Source organism: Haemorhous mexicanus, assembly GCF_027477595.1.
Source record: "Haemorhous mexicanus isolate bHaeMex1 chromosome 35 unlocalized genomic scaffold, bHaeMex1.pri SUPER_35_unloc_4, whole genome shotgun sequence".
NCBI lineage: Eukaryota > Metazoa > Chordata > Aves > Passeriformes > Fringillidae > Haemorhous > Haemorhous mexicanus.
The window spans coordinates 1-22340 of record NW_026775990.1 but is presented as its reverse complement, the minus strand read 5'-3'; the positions used below and the strand labels follow the sequence as shown (position 1 = coordinate 22340).

Sequence of the window (22340 nt, the reverse complement as noted above, 5' to 3'; positions counted from 1 at the left end):
GAAAAAAAAGTCAAGAAAAATCAAGAAAAATCACAAAAAAATCCCAAAAAAATAAAGGAAAATCCCCCAAAAATCAAGAAAAATCCCCAAAAAATCACCAAAAAATCCTAATAAAATCCTGAAACCCCAAATACCCCAAACCACCTCTAAAAACTCAAAAAAACCTAAAAAAACTTGAAAAAATAGAAAAAAATTCCAAAAAAATCAAGAAAAATCCCAAAAAATCAAGTAAAAATTCCAAAAAATTGCCAAAAAAAATCCCCAAAAAATTCTAAAAAAATCCTGAAACCCCAAACACCCCAAACCACCTCTAAAAACTCAAAAAAACCCAAAAAAAACATGAAAAAACAGAAAAAAATTCCAAAGAAATCAGGAAAAATTACAAAAAATCGCCAAAAAATCGCCAAAAAATCGCCAAAAATTCCAAAAAATGCTAAAAAATCCTAAAAAAATCCTGAAACCCCAAACACCCCAAAACACCTCTAAAAACTCAAAAAATCCTAAAAAACCCTGAAAAATAGGAAAAAAAAGTCAAGAAAAATCAAGAAAAATCACAAAAAAATCCCAAAAAAATAAAGGAAAATCCCCCAAAAATCAAGAAAAATCCCCAAAAAATCACCAAAAAATCCTAATAAAATCCTGAAACCCCAAACACCCCAAACCACCTCTAAAAACTCCAGAAAACCCTGAAAAAACCTGAAAAAACAGAAAAAAAATCCAAAAAAATCAGGAAAAATCCCAAAAAATCAAGAAAAATTCCAAAAAATTGCCAAAAAAAATTCCAAAAAAATCCCCAAAAATCCCTAAAAATCCCAAATTTTATTTTTTTTTCCTTTCCAGGCACCAACATGCTGCTGGTGGGCGTGCAGGGCCCCCGGAACCCGTGCGAGGAGATCGTGGTGAAGCACCTGGGCAACCAGCTGTACAACGTGGGCTACCTGCTGCGCGAGCGCGGCGAGTACCTGCTGGTGGTCAAGTGGGGGGAGCAGCACGTGCCCAACAGCCCCTTCCGCGTCACCGTGCCCTGAGCCCCCGGGAACGGGGAGGAAAAGCCTCGAAAAGGGGCAAAACGGCGTCGGAATCGGCAAAAACGGGGGGGAAATCATCAAAAACGGGGAAAAAACGGCGTCGGAATCGGCAAAAATGGGGGAAAACGGCATCAGAATCATCGAAAATTGGGGGAAATGGCATCGAAATCCTCAAAAATTTGGAGAAAATGGCATCGAAATCATTGAAAATGGGGGAAAAATCATCGAAAATGGGGAAAAAACGGCGTCAGAATCGTCGAAAATTGGGGAAAATGGCATCAGAATCGTTGAAAATGGGGGAAATGACACCAAAATCGAAAATGGGGGAAAAAATCATTGAAAATGGGGGAAAACGGCGTCGGAATCATCGAAAATTGGGGGAAGTGGCATCGAAATCATTGAAAATGGGGGAAAAATCATTGAAAATGGGGAAAAAACTGTGTTGAAATCATCAAAAATGGGGAAAATGGCATCAGAATCATCGAAAATTGGGAAAAAATCATCGAAAACAGGGAAAAAATGGCGTTGGAATCGGCAAAAATGGGGGGAAACGGCATCAGAATCATCGAAAATGGGGGAAATGGCATCAAAATCCTCAAAAATTGGGAGAAAATGGCATCGGAATCATTGAAAATGGGGGAAAAATCATCGAAAATGGGGAAAAAACGGCGTCAGAATCGTCGAAAATTGGGGAAAATGGCATCAGAATCGTTGAAAATGGGGGAAATGACACCAAAATCGAAAATGGGGGAAAAAATCATTGAAAATGGGGGGAAAACGGCGTCGGAATCATCGAAAATTGGGGGAAGTGGCATCGAAATCATTGAAAATGGGGGAAAAATCATTGAAAATGGGGAAAAAACTGTGTTGAAATCATCAAAAATGGGGAAAATGGCATCAGAATCATCGAAAATTGGGAAAAAATCATTGAAAATGGGGAAAAAATGGTGTTTGGAATCGTCAAAAATGGGGAAAAACGGCATCAGAATCATCGAAAATTGGGGGAAATGGCATCGAAATCATTGAAAATGGGGAAAAAATCATCGAAAATGGGGAAAAAATGGTGTTGGAATCGTCAAAAATGGGGGGAAACAGCATCAGAATCATTGAAAATGGGGGAAAAAATCCTCTGAAAGTGGAGAAAAATCCTCAAAATGGGGAAAAAACTCCTCTGAAAGGGACAGAAATTGTCTAAAATGGGGAAAAACAGCATCAGAATCATCGAAAATGGGGGAAATGGCACCAAAATCATCGAAAATGGGGAAAAAATCATTGAAAATGGGGAAAAAACGGTGTTGGAATCGTCAAAAATGGGGAAATGGCATCAGAATCATCGAAAATTGGGGGGAAAACTCCTCTGAAAGTGGAGAAAAATCCTCAAAATGGGGAAAAAACTCCTCTGAAAGGGGCAGAAATCGTCAAAAATGGGGAAAAACAGCATCAGAATCATCGAAAATGGGGGAAATGGCACCAAAATCATCGAAAATGGGGAAAAATCCTCTGGAAGGGGCAGAAATCGTCGGAAAGGGGAAAAAACGGCATCGGAATCCTCCAAAATGGGAAAAAATGGCATCAAGTGTGCTCAGAAATGGTCAAAAGTGGGGTCCCCCCCCCCCCAATTTGGACACCCCCGAATTTTGAGTCCCCCGAATTTAGGGGATCCCCCCCCGAATTTTGGTTCCCCCCCAAATTTTGGACTCCCCAAGTTTTTGCCCCTCTTCCCCCCCCCCCCCCCACAATTTTGGTTCCCCCCCATTTTGGGTTCTGCCATTTTGGGTTCCGCCATTTTGAGTCCCCCGAATTTTAGGTTCCCCCAGTTTGAGTCCTCCGAATTTTGGTTCCCCCCCCAATTTTGGGTCCCCCCCCCCAATTTTGGGTCCCCCCCCAATTTTGGGTCGTCCCCCCCCAATTTGGACCCCCCCCCAAATTTTGGACACACACACCCCCCCCCCCCCCCAATTTTGGGTTCCGCCATTTTGGGTTCGGCCATTTTGGGTCCCCCCCCAATTTTGGGTCCCCCCCCAATTTTGGGTCGTCCCCCCCCAATTTGGACACCACCACCCCCCCCCAATTTTGGATTCCCCCCTAATTTTGGTCCCCTCCCCCAAATTTTGGGTTCCGCCATTTTGGGTTCAGCCATTTTGAGTCCCCCGAATTTTTGGTCCCCCCCCGATTTTGGGTCCCCCCAAATTTTGGTTCCCCCCCCAAATTTTGGTTCCCCCCCCAATTTTGGGGTCCCCCCTCTGCCTTTTCGGGGGTCTCTGCCCCTCCCCCCCACCCCTCACGCCCCTCCCCCCTCACCGCCCCTCCCCCCCCCTCACAGCTCCCCCTCCCCCCCCCAATTTTTCCCTTTTTTTTGATTTTTTTTTTTGTTTTGTTTTGTTTTTATTTTATTGGAATTTTTTATCCCCCCCCCAAATAAAAACTTCTTCTGCTTCACCTCGGACTGGGAATTTTGGGGGAAATTCGGGGATTTTGGGGGAATTTGGGAGGATTTCGGGGTTTTTTTTGGGTTTGGGGGGATTTTTTTGAGGGGAGTTTGGGGAGGTTTTGGGGCTTTTTTTTGGGAGGATTTTGGGTGGGTTGGGGGATTTTTTAGGGGGGGTTTTGGGGTGGGGGGTTTTAAATTGGGGGGATTTTGGGGTGGGGGTTTTAAATTGGGGGATTTGGGGGGTTTATTGGGGTTTTTTGGGGGTTTTTTTGGGGCAGTTTGGGGTTTTTTTTTGGGAGGATTTTGGGGATTTTTAGGGGGATTTGGGGGGGTTGGGGGATTTTGGGGTTTTTTTTGGGGTGGGGGTTTTAAATTGGGGGAGTTGGGGGAATTTGGGGGGATTTTGGAGGTTTTTTGGGCTTTTTAGGGGGAATTTAGGGGAATTTTGGGGTTTTAGGGGGGATTTTGGGGTTTTGGGGATTTTTTGGTTTTTTGAGGAGATTTTGGGGGGATTTGGGGTTTTGGGGGTTTTTTTGGGTGGTTTGGGGGATTTTTGGGCTTTTTTTTTATTCTCTTGGGGAGATTTCAGGCTTATTTGGGGTTTTTGTGTGGATTTTGGGGTTTTTTTTCAGGGGATTTTGGGATTTTTTAAGTGGTTTTGGGTGCGGGTTTGGGTTTTCTTTTTTGGGGGGGAATTTTGGGCTTTTTTGAAGCTTTTTTGGGGTGTTCTTGAGGGGGTTTTGGGATTTTGGGGTTTTTTTGGGGGAGATTTTGGGGTTTTTTGGGAGGAGATTTTGGGGTTTTTTGGGGGGGAGATTTTGGGGGTTTTTTGGGTTTTTCGGGGTTTTTTGGGGGGATTTTAGGAGGCTGGATTGAATTTGGAGGATTCACCTCCATTTTTGGGGGGTTTCACCCCAAAATCTTTGTCGGGGGAGGGGCTAAGAATTGGGGGGGGCTCTGGGGGGTCCCTTTCAATTGGGGGAGGGGCTCTTGGGGACGTCCCGGTGAATTTTGGGGTCCCCCAGAAGAGCCCCGCCACCCGCTCCACCCCTTTATGCAAATAAATGTAAATCAGCCCCGCTAGCTCCGCCCTCCTCATTAATACCGAGGAAAAGGTGGGGTTATCTAATCAGGAGGTGACGTCACAACGCGCCCCGCCCAGCGCCCTCACTGCGCCTGCGCCGCTTCCCCTGCGCGCTCTGATTGGCCGAGCCTCTCCTCTCTATGATCACCGCGGCCGCCAGAGCGGCTCCTCCCGTCTCTATGGCCGCCCCCCTCTCCCGCCGCCTCTCCCCGCTCCTTTCCCGCTCCCCTCCCTCCCCCCTCGCTCGCGCCGCTCCGCGCTGCCTTTCCGCCCCTCCAGCGCCCTCCTCCCTCTCCCTCAGCTCCTCCTCCATGAGTCCTCCAAGGCGGCCAGAGCGCCGCCGGAAGTGGAGGGCGGCACCGGAAGTGGCCGCCGCTATAAAAGCAGCGCGCAGGCGCCCGCGGTCTCTTTCGTGCTCGTGGCGAGGTCGGAGCGCGGCGTGAGGGGAGCGCGGGCCGGGCTCAGTTTGGGCCTTTTGGGGCCTTTTTGGGGGGAATTTGGGGCTTTTTGGGGTCCCCAACGCGTCCCTTTTGTCCCCCCGCAGGTCCCGGAGTCGCCATGGGCCGCCGGCCGGCGCGATGGTGAGGGCGTGACGTCAGACAGGGGGGAGCGTGACGTGGCGCGGCCGCTGTGACGTCACTAGGGGGGTTAAAATGGGGCTGGGGGGGGCGGGAAAAGGAGAAAAATTGGGGTAAAAAGGGAAAAAATTGGGTTAAGGTGGAAAAATTGGGGTTGAAATGGAAAAAATTGGGGCAAATGTGGAATTATTTGGGTTAAAATTGGCAAAATTTGGGTTAAAATTGGAAAAATTTGGGTTAAAATTGGAATTTTTTGGGTTAAATTGAAATATTTTGGGTGAAAGATGGAAAAAAATAGAGTTTGGGTTCAAAAGGGTCTGGGGGCTTCATCAGGGGTTCAAAAGGGAATTTTGGGGTTTGAAATGGAATAATTGGGGGAAAAAAGGGAAATTTTAGGGATAATTTGGGGTTTTTTGGGGATATTTTTGTATTTTGGGGGTAATTAAGGCGGGTTTTAGGAAGAATTTTTTTGGGGTTAATTATGAGATTTTTGGGGATATTTCAGGGGTTTTTTGGGGATGATTTTTGGGGTAATTCAGGAGATTTTTGGGGATAATTTGGGGCTTTTTTGGGGATATTTCAGTGGGTTTTTGGGGATAATTCAGGAAATTTTTGGGGATAATTTAGGCGATTTTTGGGAATATTTCAGTGGTTTTTGGGATGATTTTTGGGATAATTCAGGAGATTTTTGGGGACATTTTAGTGGTTTTTTGGGGGATAATTTGAGTTTTTTAGGGGATAATGTAGGCGATTTTTGGGGATATTTCAGTGGTTTTTTGGGATGGTTTTTGGGACAATTTAGGCGATTTTGGGGGGTCATTTTCAGGTTTTTTTGGGGATATTCCAGTGGATTTTTGGGATAATTTTGGGGTAATTTTGGGGATTTTTGGGGATAATTTGGAGATTTTTTTTGGGGATATTTCAGTGGATTTTTGGGATGATTTTTGGGATAATTCAGGAGATTTTTGGGGACATTTTAGTGGTTTTTTGGGGGATAATTTGAGGTTTTTTTGGGGATAATTTAGGCGATTTTTGGGGATATTTCAGTGGATTTTTGGGATGATTTTTGGGACAATTTAGGCGATTTTGGGGGGTCATTTTCAGGTTTTTTTGGGGGATATTCCAGTGGTTTTTTGGGATGATTTTTGGGCTAATTCAGGAGATTTTTTTGGGGATAATTTGGAGATTTTTTGGGGGATATTTCTGTGGATTTTTGGGGTAATTTGGGCGATTTTTGGGATTTTTTTGGGGATATTCCAGTGGATTTTTGGGATAATTTTGTGGATAATTTGGGGTTTTTTTGGGGATATTCCAGTGGATTTTTTGGATGATTTTTGGGCTAATTCAGGAGATTTTTTTGGGATAATTTGGAGGTTTTTTTGGGGCTATTTCAGTGGATTTTTGGGATGATTTTTGGGGTAATTCAGGCGATTTTTTGGGGGTCATTTTCAGGTTTTTTTGGGGATATTCCAGTGGATTTTTGGGATGATTTTTGGGATAATTCAGGAGATTTTTGGGGGTTAATTTGAGGTTTTTTTGGGGATATTCCAGTGGATTTTTGGGATAATTCAGGAGATTTTTAGGGATAATTTGGAGATTTTTTTGGGGATATTTCTGTGGATTTTTGGGATAATTTAGGCGATTTTTGGGGATATTTTGGGGTTTTTTTTGAGGATATTTCAGTGGATTTTTGGGATGATTTTGAGATAATTTAGGCGATTTTTGGGGATCATTTGGAGGTTTTTTTGGGGATATTTCTGTGGATTTTTGGGATGATTTTTGGGATATTTTTGGGGATAATTTGGGGTTTTTTTGGGGATATTTCAGTGGATTTTTGGGATAATTTAGGCGATTTTTGGGGATAATTTGGAGATTTTTTTTGGGATATTTCTGTGGATTTTTGGGATAATTCAGGAGATTTTTTTGGGCATAATTAAAGAGATTTTTGGGGACATTTTAGTGGTTTTTTTAGGGGATAATTTAGGCGATTTTTGGGGATATTTTGGGGTTTTTTTGAGGATATTCCAGTGGTTTTTTGGGATGATTTTTGGGATAATTCAGGAGATTTTTGGGGATAATTAAAGAGATTTTTGGGGATATTTCAGTGGTTTTTTGGGGTAATTTTGTAGATTTTTTGGGGATAATTTGAGGGTTTTTTGGGGATATTCCAGTGGTTTTTTGGGATGATTTTTGTGATAATTCAGGCGATTTTTGCTGCTATTCCATTCTGTTTTTAAGATGATTTTTCAGCTGATTTAACCCATTTCTCTGTCATTTTTAACCCACCAAAACCCAATTTTTCCCCTCTTTCCCAGCTACCGCTACTGCAAGAACAAACCCTACCCCAAGTCCCGCTTCTGCCGGGGGGTCCCCGGGTGAGTCCCGCCCCCCAAACCCCCCCCAAAAAAACCCCAAAAATCCCCCCTGACCCCCCCGGGTGTCACCCCCAGACCCCAAAATCCGAATTTTCGACCTGGGGAGGAAAAAAGCCAAAGTGGACGAGTTCCCCCTGTGCGGGCACATGGTGTCGGACGAGTACGAGCAGCTCAGCTCCGAGGGTAAAAATAATCCCAATTTTGGGGGGGGTTGGAAAATTTGGGGGGGTTGGGAGGGGGTTAGGGGGGGGAAATTGGGAAAAAATGGGAATTTTGGGGGGGTTTTTGGGGGAAAATATTGAAAAAAAATGAGAATTTTGGGAGGAAATATGGAAAAAAATGGGAATTTTGGGGGAAAATATTGAAAAAAAAGAGAATTTTGGGAGAAAATATGGAAAAAATGGGAGTTTTGGGAGGGATTATAAAAATTTTGGGGTTTTTGGGGGGAAAATATTAAAAAAATGGGAATTTTGGGGGAGATTATAAAAATTTTGGGGTTTTTGGGGGAAAATATTGAAAAAAAAGGGAATTTTGGGAGGATTTTTGAGGATTTTGGGATTTTTTTTGGGGGGGTTTTAAAAATTTGGGGGTTTTGGAGGGTGTTGGGGGGGAAATTGGGGGTTTTGGGGGGGAAATGTGGAAAAAAATGCGAATTTTGGGAGGATTTTTTGGGGGAAAATATGGAAAAAAATGGGAATTTTGGGAGAAAATATGGAAAAAAATGGGAATTTTGGGAGGAAATATGGAAAAAACTGGGAATTTTGGGAGGGTTTTTGGGGGAAAATATGGAAAAAAATGAGAATTTTGGGAGAAAATATGGAAAAAATGGGAGTTTTGGGAGGGATTATAAAAATTTTGGGGGTTTTGGGGGGGAAATGTGGAAAAAAATGGGAATTTTGGGGGGGATTATAAAATTTTGGGGTTTTTGGGGGAAAATATTGAAAATAAAGGGAATTTTGGGAGGATTTTGGGGGATTTTGGGATTTTTTTGGGGGGGTTTTAAAATTTGGGGGGGGGTTGGGGGGGGGAAATTGGGAAAAAAATGGGAATTTTGGGGGGGATTATAAAAATTTTGGGGTTTTGGGGGGAAAATAATGAAAAAAATGGAATTTTGGGAGGGTTTTTGGGGGAAAATATGGAAAAAATGGGAATTTGGGAGGGATTATAAAATTTTGGGGGTTTTGGGAGGGGTTTTGGGGGAAAATATTGAAAAAAATGGGAATTTTGGGAGGATTTTGGGGATTTTTTTGGAGGTGATCATAAAAATTTGGGGTTTTTGGGAGGGTTTTGGGGGGTTCTTTAAAAATTTGGGGTTTGGAGGGATTTTGAGGGGAGAAATTGGGGTTTTTGGGGGAAAATATGGAAAAAAATGGGAATTTTGGGAGGATTTTTGGTAGAAAATACGGAAAAAATGAGAATTTTGGGAGGGATTATAAAAATTTTGGGGTTTTTGGGAGGGTTATTGGGGGAAAATATGGAAAAAAATTAGAATTTTGGGAGGATTTTGGGGGTTTTTGGGATTTTTTTGGGGGGATCATAAAAATTTGGGGGTTTTGGGGGGGTTCTTTTAAAATTCGGGGATTGGGGGAGGATTTTGGGGAAGAAATTGGGATTTTTTTGGGGGGGAAAATATGGAAAAAAATGCGAATTTTGGGAGGATTTTTGAGGATTTTGGGATTTTTGGGGGGGGGATCATAAAAATTTGGGGTTTTTGGGAGGTTCCTTTGAAAAAATTGGGTTTTGGAGGGGTTTTGGGGGGAGAAATTGGGGTTTTTGGGGGAAAATATGGAAAAAAATGGGAATTTTGGGAGGATTTTTGGGGATTTTGGGATTTTTTTGGGGGGGATCATAAAAATTTGGGGTTTTTGGGAGGGTTTCTAAGAGGATTTTGGGGGGGTTCTCTTAAAAATTGGATTTTGGAGGGGTTTTGGGGAAGAAATTGGGGTTTTCTAGAGGGAAATATTGAAAAAAATGGGAATTTTGGGAGGGATTATAAAAATTTTGGGGTTTTTGGGAGGGTTTTTGGGGGAAAATATGGAAAAAAGTGGGAATTTTGGGATTTTTGGGGGGAAATATGGAAAAAATGGGAATTTTGGGAGGGTTTTTGGGGGAAAATATTGAAAAAAATGGGATTTTTGGGGGAAAATATGGAAAAAATGAGAATTTTGGGAGGATTTTTGGGGGAAAATATGGAAAAAAAAGAGAATTTTGGGAGGATTTTTGGGGGAAAATATGGAAAAAATGGGAATTTTGGGAGGGATTATAAAAGTTTTGGGGTTTTTGGGAGGGTTTCTAGGAGGGTTTTGGGGTTTTCTTAAAAATTTGGGTTTTGGGGGAGGATTTTGGGGTTTTTTGGGGGGGAAATGTGGAAAAAAATGGGAATTTTGGGAGGATTTTTGGGATTTTGGGATTTTTTTGGGGGGGTTTTAAAAATTTGGGGGGGGTTGGAGGGGTTTTGGGGGGGAAATTGGGAAAAAAATGGGAATTTTGGGAGGGATTATAAAAATTTTGGGGGGAAAATAATGAAAAAAATGGGAATTTTGGGAGGATTTTTGGGGGAAAATATGGAAAAAAAAGAGAATTTTGGGAGAAAATATGGAAAAAATGGGAGTTTTGGGAGGGATTATAAAAATTTTGGGGTTTTTGGGGGAAAATATGGAAAAAAATGGGAATTTTGGGGGGGATTATAAAAATTTTGGGGTTTTTGGGGGGAAAATATGGAAAAAAATGGGAATTTTGGGAGGATTTTTGAGGATTTGGGGATTTTTTGGGGGGGGTTTTAAAATTTGGGGGGGTTGGGGGGGAAGTTGGGAAATAAATGGGAATTTTGGGAGGGATTATAAAATTTTGGGGTTTTTGGGAGGGTTTTTGGGGGAAAATATGGAAAAAAATGGGAATTTTGGGAGGATTTTTGGGGGAAAATATGGAAAAAAATGGGAGTTTTGGGAGGGATTATAAAAATTTTGGGGGTTTTGGGGGGAAAAATATTGAAATAAATGGGAATTTTGGGGGGGATTATAAAAATTTTGGGGTTTTTGAGAGGGTTTTTGGGGGAAAATATGGAAAAAAATGGGAGTTTTGGGGGGGATTTTTGGGATTTTTTTGGGGGTGATCATAAAAATTTGGGGGTTTTGGGGGGGTTTTGGGGTTTTCTTAAAAATTTGGGGGGGAAATTGGGGGTTTTGGGGGGGAAATGTGGAAAAAATGGGAATTTTGGGAGGGTTTTTGGGGGAAAATATGGAAAAAAATGGGAATTTTGGGGGGGATTATAAAAATTTTGGGGGTTTTGGGAGGGTTTTTGGGGGAAAATATGGGAAAAAATGAGAATTTTGGGAGGATTTTTGAGGATTTTGGGATTTTTTTGGGGATGATCATAAAAATTGGGGGTTTTTGGGGGGTTCCTTTAAAAAAATTGGGTTTTGGAGGGGTTTTGGGGGGAGAAATTGGGATTTTTGGGGCAAAATATGGAAAAAAATGGGAATTTTGAGAGGATTTTTGGGGATTTTGGGATTTTTTTGGGGGTGATTTTAAAAATTTTGGGGTTTTGAGAGGGTTTCTAGGAGGGTTTTGGGGTTTTCTTAAAAAATTGGGGTTTTTGGGAGGGTTTTTGGGGGAAAATATGGAAAAAAATGGGAATTTTGGGAGGATTTTTGTTATTTTTTTGGAGGGATCCTAAAAATTGAGTGGATTTTTGGGGATTTCCGGGGGATTTTTAGGAAGGATTTGAGGAATTTTGGGGGATTTTTTTCTTTCAAAGGATCCTTAAAAATTGGGGGTTCTTGGGAGGGTTTGGAGAAGGATTTGGGGGATCGAATTTCCACCTCAAACCTCCAAATTTTTGTGTAAAAATGCGAATTTTTGGGTAAAAACTCCAAATTTTCACCTAAAAACCCCAAAATTTTCACCTAAAAACCCCGGGTTTTTTCCTGAAACGCCAAAATTTTCCCCTGAAATCCTCAAATATTCACCTAAAACCCCAAAATTTCTCCTAAAACCCCAAAATTCCCCTTAAAACCCCCAAATTTCCACCTCAAACCTCCAAATTCTCACGTAAAAACCGCGGATTTTTCTGTAAAAACTCCAAATTTTCACCTAAAAACCCCAAATTTAAACCTCAAACCTCCAAATCTTCTCCTAAAACCCCAAAATCTTCTCCTAAAACCCCCAAATCTTCACCTAAAATCCCAAAATTCCCCCTAAAACCCCCAAATTTCCACCTCAAACCTCCAAATTTTTGCGTAAAAACCGCGGATTTTTGTGTAAAAACTCCAAATTCTCACCTAAAAACTCCAAATTTTTTCCTGAGACCCCCAAATTTAAACCTCAAACCCCCAAATCTTCTCCTAAACCCCCCAAATTTTCTCCTAAAACCCCCAAATTTCCCCCTAAAACCTCCAAATTTTTAGGTAAAAACCGCGGATTTTTCTGTAAAAACTCCAAATTTTCACCTAAAAACCCCAAATTTTCACCTAAAAACCCCAAATTTAAACCTCAAACCCCCAAATTTAAACCTCAAACCCCCAAATTTCCTTCTAAAACCCCCAAATTTCCCCCTCAAACCTCCAAATTTTCGCGTAAAAACCGCAGATTTTTGTGTAAAAACTCCAAATTTTCACCTAAAAAACCCAAACTTTCACCTAAAAACCCCAAATTTTCACCTAAAAACCCCGGGTTTTTTTCTGGATTTTGAGGGGAGGGGTCTCAGCAATTTGGGGAGGGGTCCTGACCCGCAGCTTTGCCCTCCCCAGCCCTGGAGGCCGCCCGGATCTGCGCTAACAAGTACATGGTGAAGAGCTGCGGCAAGGACGGCTTCCACATCCGCGTGCGCCTGCACCCCTTCCACGTCATCCGCATCAACAAAATGCTCTCCTGCGCCGGGGCCGACAGGTGGGGGCACCCCCGGACCTCCGAGGGGACCCCCAGATCCCCAGGGGGACCCCGGAATCGCCAGGGGAACCCCGGAATTCTGGGGGGGTCGTTGGAGGTTTGGGGAGGGTCCCGGAGTTCAAGGGGAGAAGTTCCAGGAGCGGTTTGGGGTGGATGTGGAATTGGGGGTGGGCTGGAGTTTGGGGGGTCTTTGAGGTCCTTTGGGGGGTCCCCGAAATCTTCAGGGGGTCCCCGAAATCCCCAGGGGAACCCCCAAATCCTGGGGGGGGTCGGTGGAGGTCTGGGGAGGGTCCCGGAGTTCAAGGGGAGAAGTTCCAGGAGTGGTTTGGGGTGGATGTGGAATTGGGGGTGGGTTGGAGTTTGGGGGGTCTTTGAGATCCTTTGGGGGCTCCTCGAAATCACCAGGGGGACCCCGGAATCCCCAGGGGAACCCCCAAATCCTGGGGGGGTCCCTGGAGGTTTGGGGAGGGGTCCTGGAGTTCAAGGGGAGAAGTTTCAGGGATGGGTGGAGGGAAAGAGTCCTAAAATCTGGGGGGGGTCTTTGAGATCCTTTGGGGGGTCCTCAGAATCTTCAGAGGGTCCCCGAAATCCCCAGGGGGTCCCCGAAATCCCCAGGGGGACCCCCAAATCCTGGGGGGGGTTCCTGGAGTTCTGGGGGGTTCCCAAAGTTCAAGGGGAGAAAGAAGTTCCAGGAGTGGTTTGGGGATGGGGTCATGGGAAGGTCCCCCCTGAACTCGGGGGGGGTCCTAAAATTTGGGGGGGTCCTCAGGGTCCTCAAATGCTTCAGAGGGACCCCGGAATCGCCAGGGGAACCCCCAAATCTTGGGGGGGTTCCTGGAGGTTTGGGGGGGGTCCCGGAGTTCAGGGGGAGAAGTTTCAGGGATGGGTGGAGGGAAAGTGTCCTAAAATCTGGGGGGGGTCTTTGAGATCCCTTGGGGGGTCCCCGAAATCTTCAGGGGGACCCCGAAATCGCCAGGGGAACCCCCAAATCCTGGGGGGCTCGTTGGAGGTTTGGGGGTTCCCAGAGTTCAAGGGGAGAAGTTCCAGGAGCGGTTTGGGGTGGTTGTGGAATTGGGGGTGGGCTGGAGTTTGGGGGGTCTTTGAGATCCTTTTGGGGGGTCCCCGAAATCTTCAGGGGGACCCCGAAATCGCCAGGGGAACCCCCAAATTTTGGGGGGGTTCCTGGAGGTCTGGGGGGGTTCCCAAAGTTCAGGGCAGAAGTTTCCAGAAGCGATTCCAGCTGGAGAAGTTCCTGAATTGAGGGGGGGGGTCTTAAAATGTTGGGGGGGGTCTTGGAGATCCCTTTTGGGGGTCCCCGAAATCCCCAGGGGGTCCCCAAAACGCTGGGGGGGGGTCTCTGGAGATTTGGGGGGGAGGGGGGGGGGGTCAGCAAAGCTGTGGAAGAGACCCCAAAACTGGGGGGGGGGTCCCCTAAACTGGGGGGGACTTTGGGGGTCCCCGGACTGAGGGGGGATTTTGGGGGTCCCTTAAATGGGGGGGATTTTGGGGGTCCCTGCAATGAGGAGAATTTTGGGGGTCCCCAGACTGAGGGGGATTTTGGGGGTCCCTGAAATGAGAATTTTGGGGGTCCCTGGACTGAGGGGAATTTTGGGGGTCCCCAAACTGAGGAGAATTTTGGGGGTCCCTTAAATGGGGGGGGATTTTGGGGGTCCCTGAATTGAGGAGGATTTTGGGGGTCCCTGAATTGAGGAGAATTTTGGGGGTCCCCGGACTGAGGGGGATTTTGGGGGTCCCTGAATTGAGGGGGATTTTGGGGGTCCCTGAATTGAGGGGGATTTTGGGGGTCCCCAAACTGGGGGATTTTGGGGGTCCCTGAATTGAGGATTTTTTTGGGGGTCCCTGGATTTTTGGGGTCTCTCCCTCCCCCATTTGGGGGTCCTGGCATCCCCTCCCCCCATTTTTGGGGGGTGTCTCCCCCACTTTGGGGCGTCCCCATGAATGACTCCCCCAGCTAATTACCCCCATTAATTACCGAGGCCGTTAATGAGCCTGCAGCTAATTAAGCCGGCCGTGCCCCTCCCCCACGGGGGCCCGGCGTGCACTGGCTGCGCACAGAGACCCCTCCCCCCCCCGGCTGTGTAGGGACCCCTCCCCCACCTGGAGGGGCACCCAAAGGGGCCGGGGGGACAAAAACCCCCGGGGGGGGGCAAAAAAAAACCCTGGGGGGGCAAAAATAACCCTGGGGAGGCAAAAATAACCCTAAATACCCCTGGGGGGGCAAAAAATAACCCTGGGGGGGCAAAAATAACCCTAAATACCCTTGGGGGGGGTAAAAAAACCCTAAATACCCCTGGGGGGGCAAAAGCCCCAAAACCCCCCGGGAGGGACAAAAAAAACCCTAAATACCTCTGAGGGGGCAAAAAAACCCCAAAATACCCCTGGGGGGGCAAAAATAACCCTAAATACCCCGGGGGGGGGGTAAAAATAACCCAAAATTCTCCTGGGGGGGGCAAAAGAGCCCCAAAACCCCCCTGGGGGGGCAAAAAAACACCCCTGGGGGGGCAAAAATAACCCAAAATTCTCCTGGAGGGGCAAAAGAGCCCCAAAATACCCCTGGGGGGGCAGAAAAATCCCCAAAACTCTTCTGGGAGGGCAAAAACAACTCCAAAACTCTCCTGGGGGGTAAAAAAACCCCTAAATACCCCTGGGGGGGCAGAAAAATCCCCAAAATTCCCCTGGGGGGGGGCAAAACAGCCTCTGGGGGGCACCAGAAATGTCCCCTGGGGGGCAAAAAGCCCAAAATTCCCCTGGGGGGGCACCAAAAACACCCCTGGAGGTGCCAGAAAGTCTCCTGGGGGCTCTGGCTGTGTTTGTAATTGGGGCTGGGGGCTCTGGGTGGGTCACTAATTGGGGCTGGGGTCCCATGCTGTGTCTGTAATTGGGTCTGGGGTCTCTGTGTCAGTCTGTAATTGGGGCTGGGGATCCTAGGCTGTGTCTGTAATTGGGTCTGGGGGCTCTGGCTGTGTCTGTAATTGGGTCTGGGGGTCCAAGGCTGTGTCTGTAATTGGGGCTGGGGTCCCAGGCTGTGTCTGTAATTGGGTCTGGGGGTCCTAGGCTGTGTCTGTAATTGGGTCTGGGGGTCCCAGGCTGTGTCTGTAATTGGGGCTGGGGTCCCAGGCTGTGTCTGTAATTGGGTCTGGGGGCTCTCTGTCAGTCTGTAATTGGGTCTGGGGGTCCCAGGCTGTGTCTGTAATTGGGTCTGGGGGTCCCAGACTGTGTCTGTAATTGGGTCTGGGGTCCCAGGCTGTGTCTTTAATTGGGTCTGGGGGTCCCAGGCTGTGTCTGTAATTGGGTCTGGGGTCCCAGGCTCTGTCTTTAATTGGGTCTGGGGGTCCCAGGCTGTGTCTGTACCTGGCTGTGGGGGCTCTGGCTGTGTCACTAATTGGGTCTGGGGTCTCTGTGCCCCCAGGCTGCAGACGGGGATGCGGGGGGCCTTCGGGAAGCCGCAGGGCACGGTGGCGCGCGTGCACATCGGCCAGGTGATCATGTCCATCCGCACCAAGGCCCAGAACAAGGAGCACGTGGTGGAGGCGCTGCGCAGGGCCAAGTTCAAATTCCCCGGGCGCCAGAAGGTACCGGGGGCTGGGGGCTCCTTAAAGGGGGCTGGGGGCTTCCTAAAGGGGCTGGGGGCACTCCAGAGGGGGCTGGGGGCTTCCAAAAGCGTCTGGGGGCTTCGAAAAGGGGCTGGGGGCACTCCAGAGGGGGCTGGGGGCACTCTAGAGGGGGCTGGGGGTACTCAAAAGGGACTGGGGGCACCCCACAGGGGGCTGGGGGCTCCCTGAGGGGCTGGGGGCACTCCAGAGGGGCTTGGGGCTCCCTGAGGGGCTGGGGGCTCCCAGAGGGGGCTGGGGGCACCCCACAGGGGGCTGGGGGCACCCTAAAGGGGGCTGGGGGCACTCTAGAGGGGGCTGGGGGTACCCAAAAGGGGGCTGGGGGCTTCCAAAAGCGTCTGGGGGCTTCGAAAAGGGGCTGGGGGCACTCCAGAGGGGGCTGGGGGCACCCTAAAGGGGGCTGGGGGCTCCCTAAAGGGGACTAGGGGTACCTCAGGGGGGGCTGGGGGCACCCTAAAGGGGCTGGGGGCACTCTAGAGGGGGCTGGGGGTACCCAAAAGGGGGCTGGGGGTACCTCAGTGGGGGCTGGGGGCTCCCTAAAGGGGTCTAGGGGCTTCCAAAAGTGGCTGAGGGCTTCCAAAAGGGGCTGGGGGCTCCCTAAAGGGGCTGGGGGCACTCCAGAGGGGGCTGGGGGCTCCCTAAAGGGGCTGGGGGCACTCCAGAGGGGGCTGGGGGCACCCTAAAGGGGGCTGGGGGCTCCTAAAAGGGGGCTGGGGGCTCCCTAAAGGGGTCTAGGGGCTTCCAAAAGTGGCTGAGGGCTTCCAAAAGGGGCTGGGGGCTCCCTAAAGGGGCTGGGGGCAGCCATGGGGGTCTGGGGGCACCTAAAAGGGGACTAAGGGCACCCTAAAGGGGTCTGGGGGTACCTGAAAGGGGTCTGGGGGCACCTCAGGGGGGACTGCAGGCACCCAGAGGGGGCTGGGGGCTCCGAAAGGGGTCTGGAGACCCCCAAATTTTCCTGTGAGGGAGGTTTTGGGGTCCCCCTGACCATTTTTTGGGGTTCCCTGACGGTTTTTGGGGTCCCCCAGATGCACATCTCCAAGAAGTGGGGGTTCACCAATGGGGGGGTTCCCAAAATCCTCAAAATCCTTGGGATGGGGGCACCTGGAGACCCCCAAGTTTTTCCTGGGGGAGGTTTTGGGGTTCCCTGACGGTTTTTGGGGTCCCCTGACCGTTTTTGAGGTTCCCTGAAGTTTTTTGGGGTCCCCTTATGGTTTTTGGGGTCCCCTGACGGTTTTTTGGGGTTCCCTGACGGATTTTGGGGTCCCCTGACTGTTTTTGGGGTCCCCTGACGGTTTTTGGGGTCCCCTGACCTTTTTTGGGGTTCCCTGACCGTTTTTGGGGTTCCCTGACAGTTTTTGGGGTCCCCTGACCGTTTTTTGAGGTTCCCTGATGGTTTTTTGGGGTCCCCTGATGGTTTTTGGGGCCCCCTGACCGTTTTTGGGGTTCCCTGACGGTTTTTGGGGTCCCCTTATGGTTTTTGGGGTTCCCTGACGGTTTTTTGGGGTCCCCTGACCGTTTTTTGGGGTCCCCTGATGGTTTTTGGGGTTTCCTGAAGTTTTTTGGGGTCCCCCTGACCGTTTTTTGGGGTCCCCTTATGGTTTTTGGGGTTCCCTGATTGTTTTTTGGGGTCCCCCTGACCGTTTTTTGGGGTCCCCCAGATCCACATCTCCAAGAAATGGGGCTTCACCAACGGGGGGGGTCCCAAAATCCTCGAAATCCTTGGGATGGGGACACCTGGAGCCCCCCAAGTTTTTTCTGGGGAGGTTTTGGGGTCTCCTTGATGGTTTTTGGGGTTCCCTGACCGTTTTTTGGGGTCCCTTGACGGTTTTCAGGGTTTCCTGAAGTTTTTTGGGGTCCCCTGACCGTTTTTTGAGGTTCCCTGACATTTTTTTGGGTCCCCTGACGGTTTTTGGGGTCCCCTGACCATTTTTGGGGTCCCCTGACAGTTTTTGGGGTCCCCTGACCATTTTTGGGGTTCCCTGACCGTTTTTGGGGTCCCCCTGACCGTTTTTGGGGTCCCCTGACCGTTTTTTGGGGTCCCCTGATCGTTTTTTGGGGTTCCCCTGACGGTTTTTGGGGTCCCCTGACCGTTTTTGGAGTCCCCTGACGGTTTTTGGGGTTCCCTGATGGTTTTTTTGGGGTTCCCTGACCAATTTTGGGGTCCCCCAGATCCACATCTCCAAGAAGTGGGGCCTCACCAACGGGGGGGTTCCCAAAATCCTCGAAATCCTTGAGATGGAGACACCTGGAGACCCCCAGATTTTTCTGGGGGAGGTTTTGGGGTCCCCCTGAAGTTTTTTGGGGTTCCCTGACCGTTTTTTGGGTCCCCTTATGGTTTTTGGGGTTCCCTGATGGTTTTTTGGGGTTCCCTGACGGTTTTTGGGGTCCCCTGATGGTTTTTGGGGTCCCCTGACAGTTTTTGGGGTCTCCTGATGGTTTTTGGGGTTCCCTGATGGTTTTTGGGGTCCCCTGACCGTTTTTTGGGGTCCTCTGACGTTTTTTGGGGTTTCCTGAAGTTTTTTGGGGTCCCCTGACGGTTTTTTGGGGTCCCCTGACCGTTTTTGGGGTCCCCCTGACCTTTTTTGGGGTCCCCTGACGGTTTTTGGGGTTCCCTGATGGTTTTTTGGGGTCCCCCTACCCGTTTTTTGGGGTCCCCTGACCGTTTTTTGGGGGTTCCCTGACCGTTTTTGGGGTCCCCTGACGGTTTTTGGGGTCCCCCCAGATCCACATCTCCAAGAAGTGGGGGTTCACCAACGGGGGGGTCCCAAAATCCTTGAAATCCTTGAGATGGGGGCACCTGGAGACCCCAAAGTTTTTCCTGGGGGAGGTTTTGGGGTCCCCCTGACTTTTTTTGGGGTCCCCTGACAGTTTTTGGGGTTTCCTGAAGTTTTTCGGGGTCCCCTGACCGTTTTTTGTGGTCCCCTGACGGTTTTTGGGGTCCCCTGACGGTTTTTGGGGTCCCCTGACCATTTTTGGTGTTCCCTGACCGTTTTTGGGGTCCCCCTGACCTTTTTTGGGGTCCCCTGACCATTTTTGGGGTCCCCTGACCGTTTTTGGGGTTCCCTGACCGTTTTTTGGGGTTCCCTGACGGTTTTTGGGTTCCCTGACCGTTTTTTGGGGTCCCCCCAGATCCACATCTCCAAGAAGTGGGGTTCACCAACGGGGGGGTTCCCAAAATCCTCAGAATCCTTGGGATGGGGGCACCTGGAGACCCCCAAGTTTTTCCTGGGGGAGATTTTGGGGTCCCCCTGACCGTTTCTGGGGTTCCCTGACGTTTTTTGGGGTCCCCTGACCATTTTTTGGGGTCCCCCTGGCAGTTTTTGGGGTCCCCCTGACCGTTTTTTGAGGTTCCCTGAAGTTTTTTGGGGTCCCCTGACCGTTTTTGGGGTCCCCCTGACCGTTTTTGGGGTCCCCTTATGGTTTTTGGGGTTCCCTGATGGTTTTTTGGGGTTCCCTGACGGTTTTTGGGGTTCCCTGATGGTTTTTGGGGTCCCCCAGATCCACATCTCCAAGAAGTGGGGCTTCACCAACGGGGGGCTTCCCAAAATCCCAAACTCCAGTCAGGGGGGGTTCCCAAAATCCTCAAAATCCTTGGGATGGGGGCACCTGGAGACCCCCAAGTTTTTCCTGGGGGAGGTTTTGGGGTCCCCTGTCAGTTTTTGGGGTTCCCTGAGGGTTTTTGGGGTCCCCCAGATCCACATCTCCAAGAAGTGGGGCTTCACCAAGTTCAACGCCGACGCCTTCGAGGAGATGGTGGCCCAGAAGCGCCTGATCCCCGACGGCTGCGGGGTCAAGTACGTCCCCTCGCGGGACCCCTGGATCGCTGGAGGGCCCTGCACGCCTGAACCCCAAAAAAAAACCCCAAAGACCCCCGGGACCCCCCCCCAAATCCGCGGGGAACCCCCAGATCCGCGGGGAACCCCGAAAGGACGGGGAGGAGGAGCCCCGGGTGGGTTTGGGTGAAATAAAAAGGTTCTGGTTCCTGCAAGGTGGCTCCCTTTGGGTTTTTGGGGGGTTTGGGGTTTTTTGGGGGGTTTGGGGGATTTGGGGGGGATTTGGGGTTTTGGGGGGTTTGGGGTTTTTGGGGGGATTTGGGGTTTTTAGGGGGGATTTGGGTTTTTGGGGGATTTGGGGTTTGGGGGGATTTGGGGTTTTGGGGGGTTTGGGGTTTTGGGGGGATTTGGGGTTTTGGGGGATTTGGGTATTTGGGGGAATTTAGGTTTTTGGGGGGATTTGGGGTTTTTGGGGGGATTTGGGGTTTTGGGGGGTTTGGGGTTTTAGGGGGTTTGGGGGCATTTGGGGTTTTTGGGGGGATTTGGGGCTTTTAGGGGATTTTGGGGTTTTGGGGGATTTGGGGGTTTAGGGGGATTTGGGGTTTTTAGGGGATTTGGGGTTTTTGGGGGATTTGGGGTTTTGGGGAATTTGAGGCTTTTGGGGGATTTGGGTTTTTGGGGTTTTTAGGGGTATTTGGGGTTTGGGGGGATTTGGCGTTTTTGGGGGATTTGGGGTTTTTGGGGGGATTTGGGGTTTTTAAGGGAATTTGGGGTTTGGGGGGGATTTGGGGTTTTTAAGGGAATTTGGGGTTTTTAGGGGATTTGGGGTTTTTGGGGGGTTTGGGGTTTTGGGGGATTTGGGGGGTTTGGGGTTTTTTGGGGGGATTTGGGGTTTTGGGGGGTTTGGGGTTTTTGGGGGATTTGGGGTTTTGGGGGGTTTGAGGTTTTTTGGGGGGGATTTGGGGTTTTGGGGGTTTGGGGTTTTGGGGGGATTTGGGGGGTTTGGGGTTTTGGGGGGGATTTGGGGTTTTGGGGGGTTTGGGGTTTTGGGGTTTTGGGTTAGGGGGTTTGGGGTTTTGGAGGGGATTTGGGTTTTTGGGGAATCTGGGGTTTTGGGGGGATTTGGGGCATTTGGGATTTTTGGGGGGATTTGGGTTTTTTGGCGGGGATTCGGGTATTTGGGGTTTTGGGGGATTTGGGTTTTGGGGATTTGGGGCTTTTTGGGGTTTTTGGGAGGGATTTGGGGTTTTGGGGGGGGATTTTTTGGGGGGGATTTGGGCTTTTTGGGGGATTTTGGAGGGATTTGGGGTTTTTGGGGGGTTTTGGGGGGATTTGGGGTTTTTGGGGGGTTTGGGGTTTTTTGGGGGATTTGGGGTTTTTAGGGGATTTGGGGTTTTGGGGGGATTTGGGGTTTTTGGGGGGTTTTGGGTTTTTGGGGGGGGATTTGGGGTTTTTGGGGGAATTTGGGGTTTTTAGGGGAATTTGGGGTTTTGGGGGGGTTTGGGGGGTTTGGGGTTTTTGGGGGATTTGGGGTTTTTAGGGGGTTTGGGGTTTTTGAGGGATTTGGTGTTTTGGGGGGATTTGGGGATTTTGGGGGAATTTGGGGTTTTTGGGGGATTTGGGGTTTTTGGGGGAATTTGGGGTTTTTTGGGGGGTTTGGGGGGATTTGGGGTTTTTGGGGGATTTGCAGTTTTTGGGGGATTTGGTGTTTTTGGGGGGTTTGGGGTTTTTTGGGGGGGGATTTGGGGTTTTGGGGGGATTTGGGATTTTTAGGGGAATTAGGGGTTTGGGGGGTTTGGGGTTTTTGTGGGGGATTTGGGTTTTGGGGGGATTTGGGGTTTTTTGGGGGATTTGGGTTTTAAGGGAATTTGGGGTTTTGGGGGATTTGGGGTTTTAAGGGAATTTGGGGTTTTTAGGGGATTTGGGGTTTTTGGGGGGATTTGGGGTTTTTGGGGGGATTTGGGGGATTTGGGGTTTGGGGGGGATTTGGGGGTTTTGGGGGGGTTTAGGGTTTTTTGGGGGTTTGGGGGGATTTGGGGTTTTTAGGGGATTTGGGTTTTTGGGGGGGTTTGGGGTTTTTGGGGGATTTGGGGTTTTGGGGGGATTTGGAGTTTTTAGGGGATTTGGGTTTTGGGGGTTTGGGGTTTTTTGGGGGGGATTTGGGGTTTTGGGGGTTTGGGGTTTTTGAGGGATTTGAGGGTTTTGGGGGTTTTTAGGGGGATTTGGGGTTTTGGGGGATTTGGGGCTTTTTGGGGGATTTTGGAGGGATTTGGGGTTTTTTGGGGGATTTTGGGGTTTTTGGGGGGATTTGGGGGGATTTGGGGCTTTTTGGGGGATTTTGGGGTTTTTGGGAGGGATTTGGGGTTTTGGGGGTCCCCAGGTTTTGTCCGTTGGGATTTCGGGGCTCCCAGGAAGTCAGGGACTCCCCAGGGTTTGGGGTCCCCCAATCTCGGTCAGTTTTTGTTCCTATTTTTCCCCTCCAATTCTGATTTTTAACTCATTTTTCACCCCCTCATTCCCATTTCCTCCCATTTTTTATCCACATCCTCTTA

General features: G+C 49.1%; 1 protein-coding gene and 1 non-coding gene across 2 annotated transcripts; both read left to right on the top strand.

Annotated features, from left to right (window-relative positions):
• The first annotated feature begins 4952 nt into the window (after positions 1-4952).
• On the top strand, positions 4953-20003 carry RPL10 (ribosomal protein L10). Its single transcript, XM_059837437.1, has 6 exons — positions 4953-5124; positions 7437-7490; positions 7567-7679; positions 12245-12383; positions 15814-15976; positions 19709-20003. Exons 1-6 carry the CDS (start codon positions 5102-5104, stop codon positions 19976-19978), a joined length of 762 nt encoding a protein of 253 aa, XP_059693420.1. The 5' UTR covers positions 4953-5101; the 3' UTR covers positions 19979-20003.
• LOC132322741 (small nucleolar RNA SNORA70) lies at positions 14394-14536 on the top strand. Its single transcript, XR_009485169.1, has one exon. It is a non-coding gene; the product is annotated as a small nucleolar RNA SNORA70 (small nucleolar RNA).
• Positions 20004-22340: the final 2337 nt, after the last annotated feature.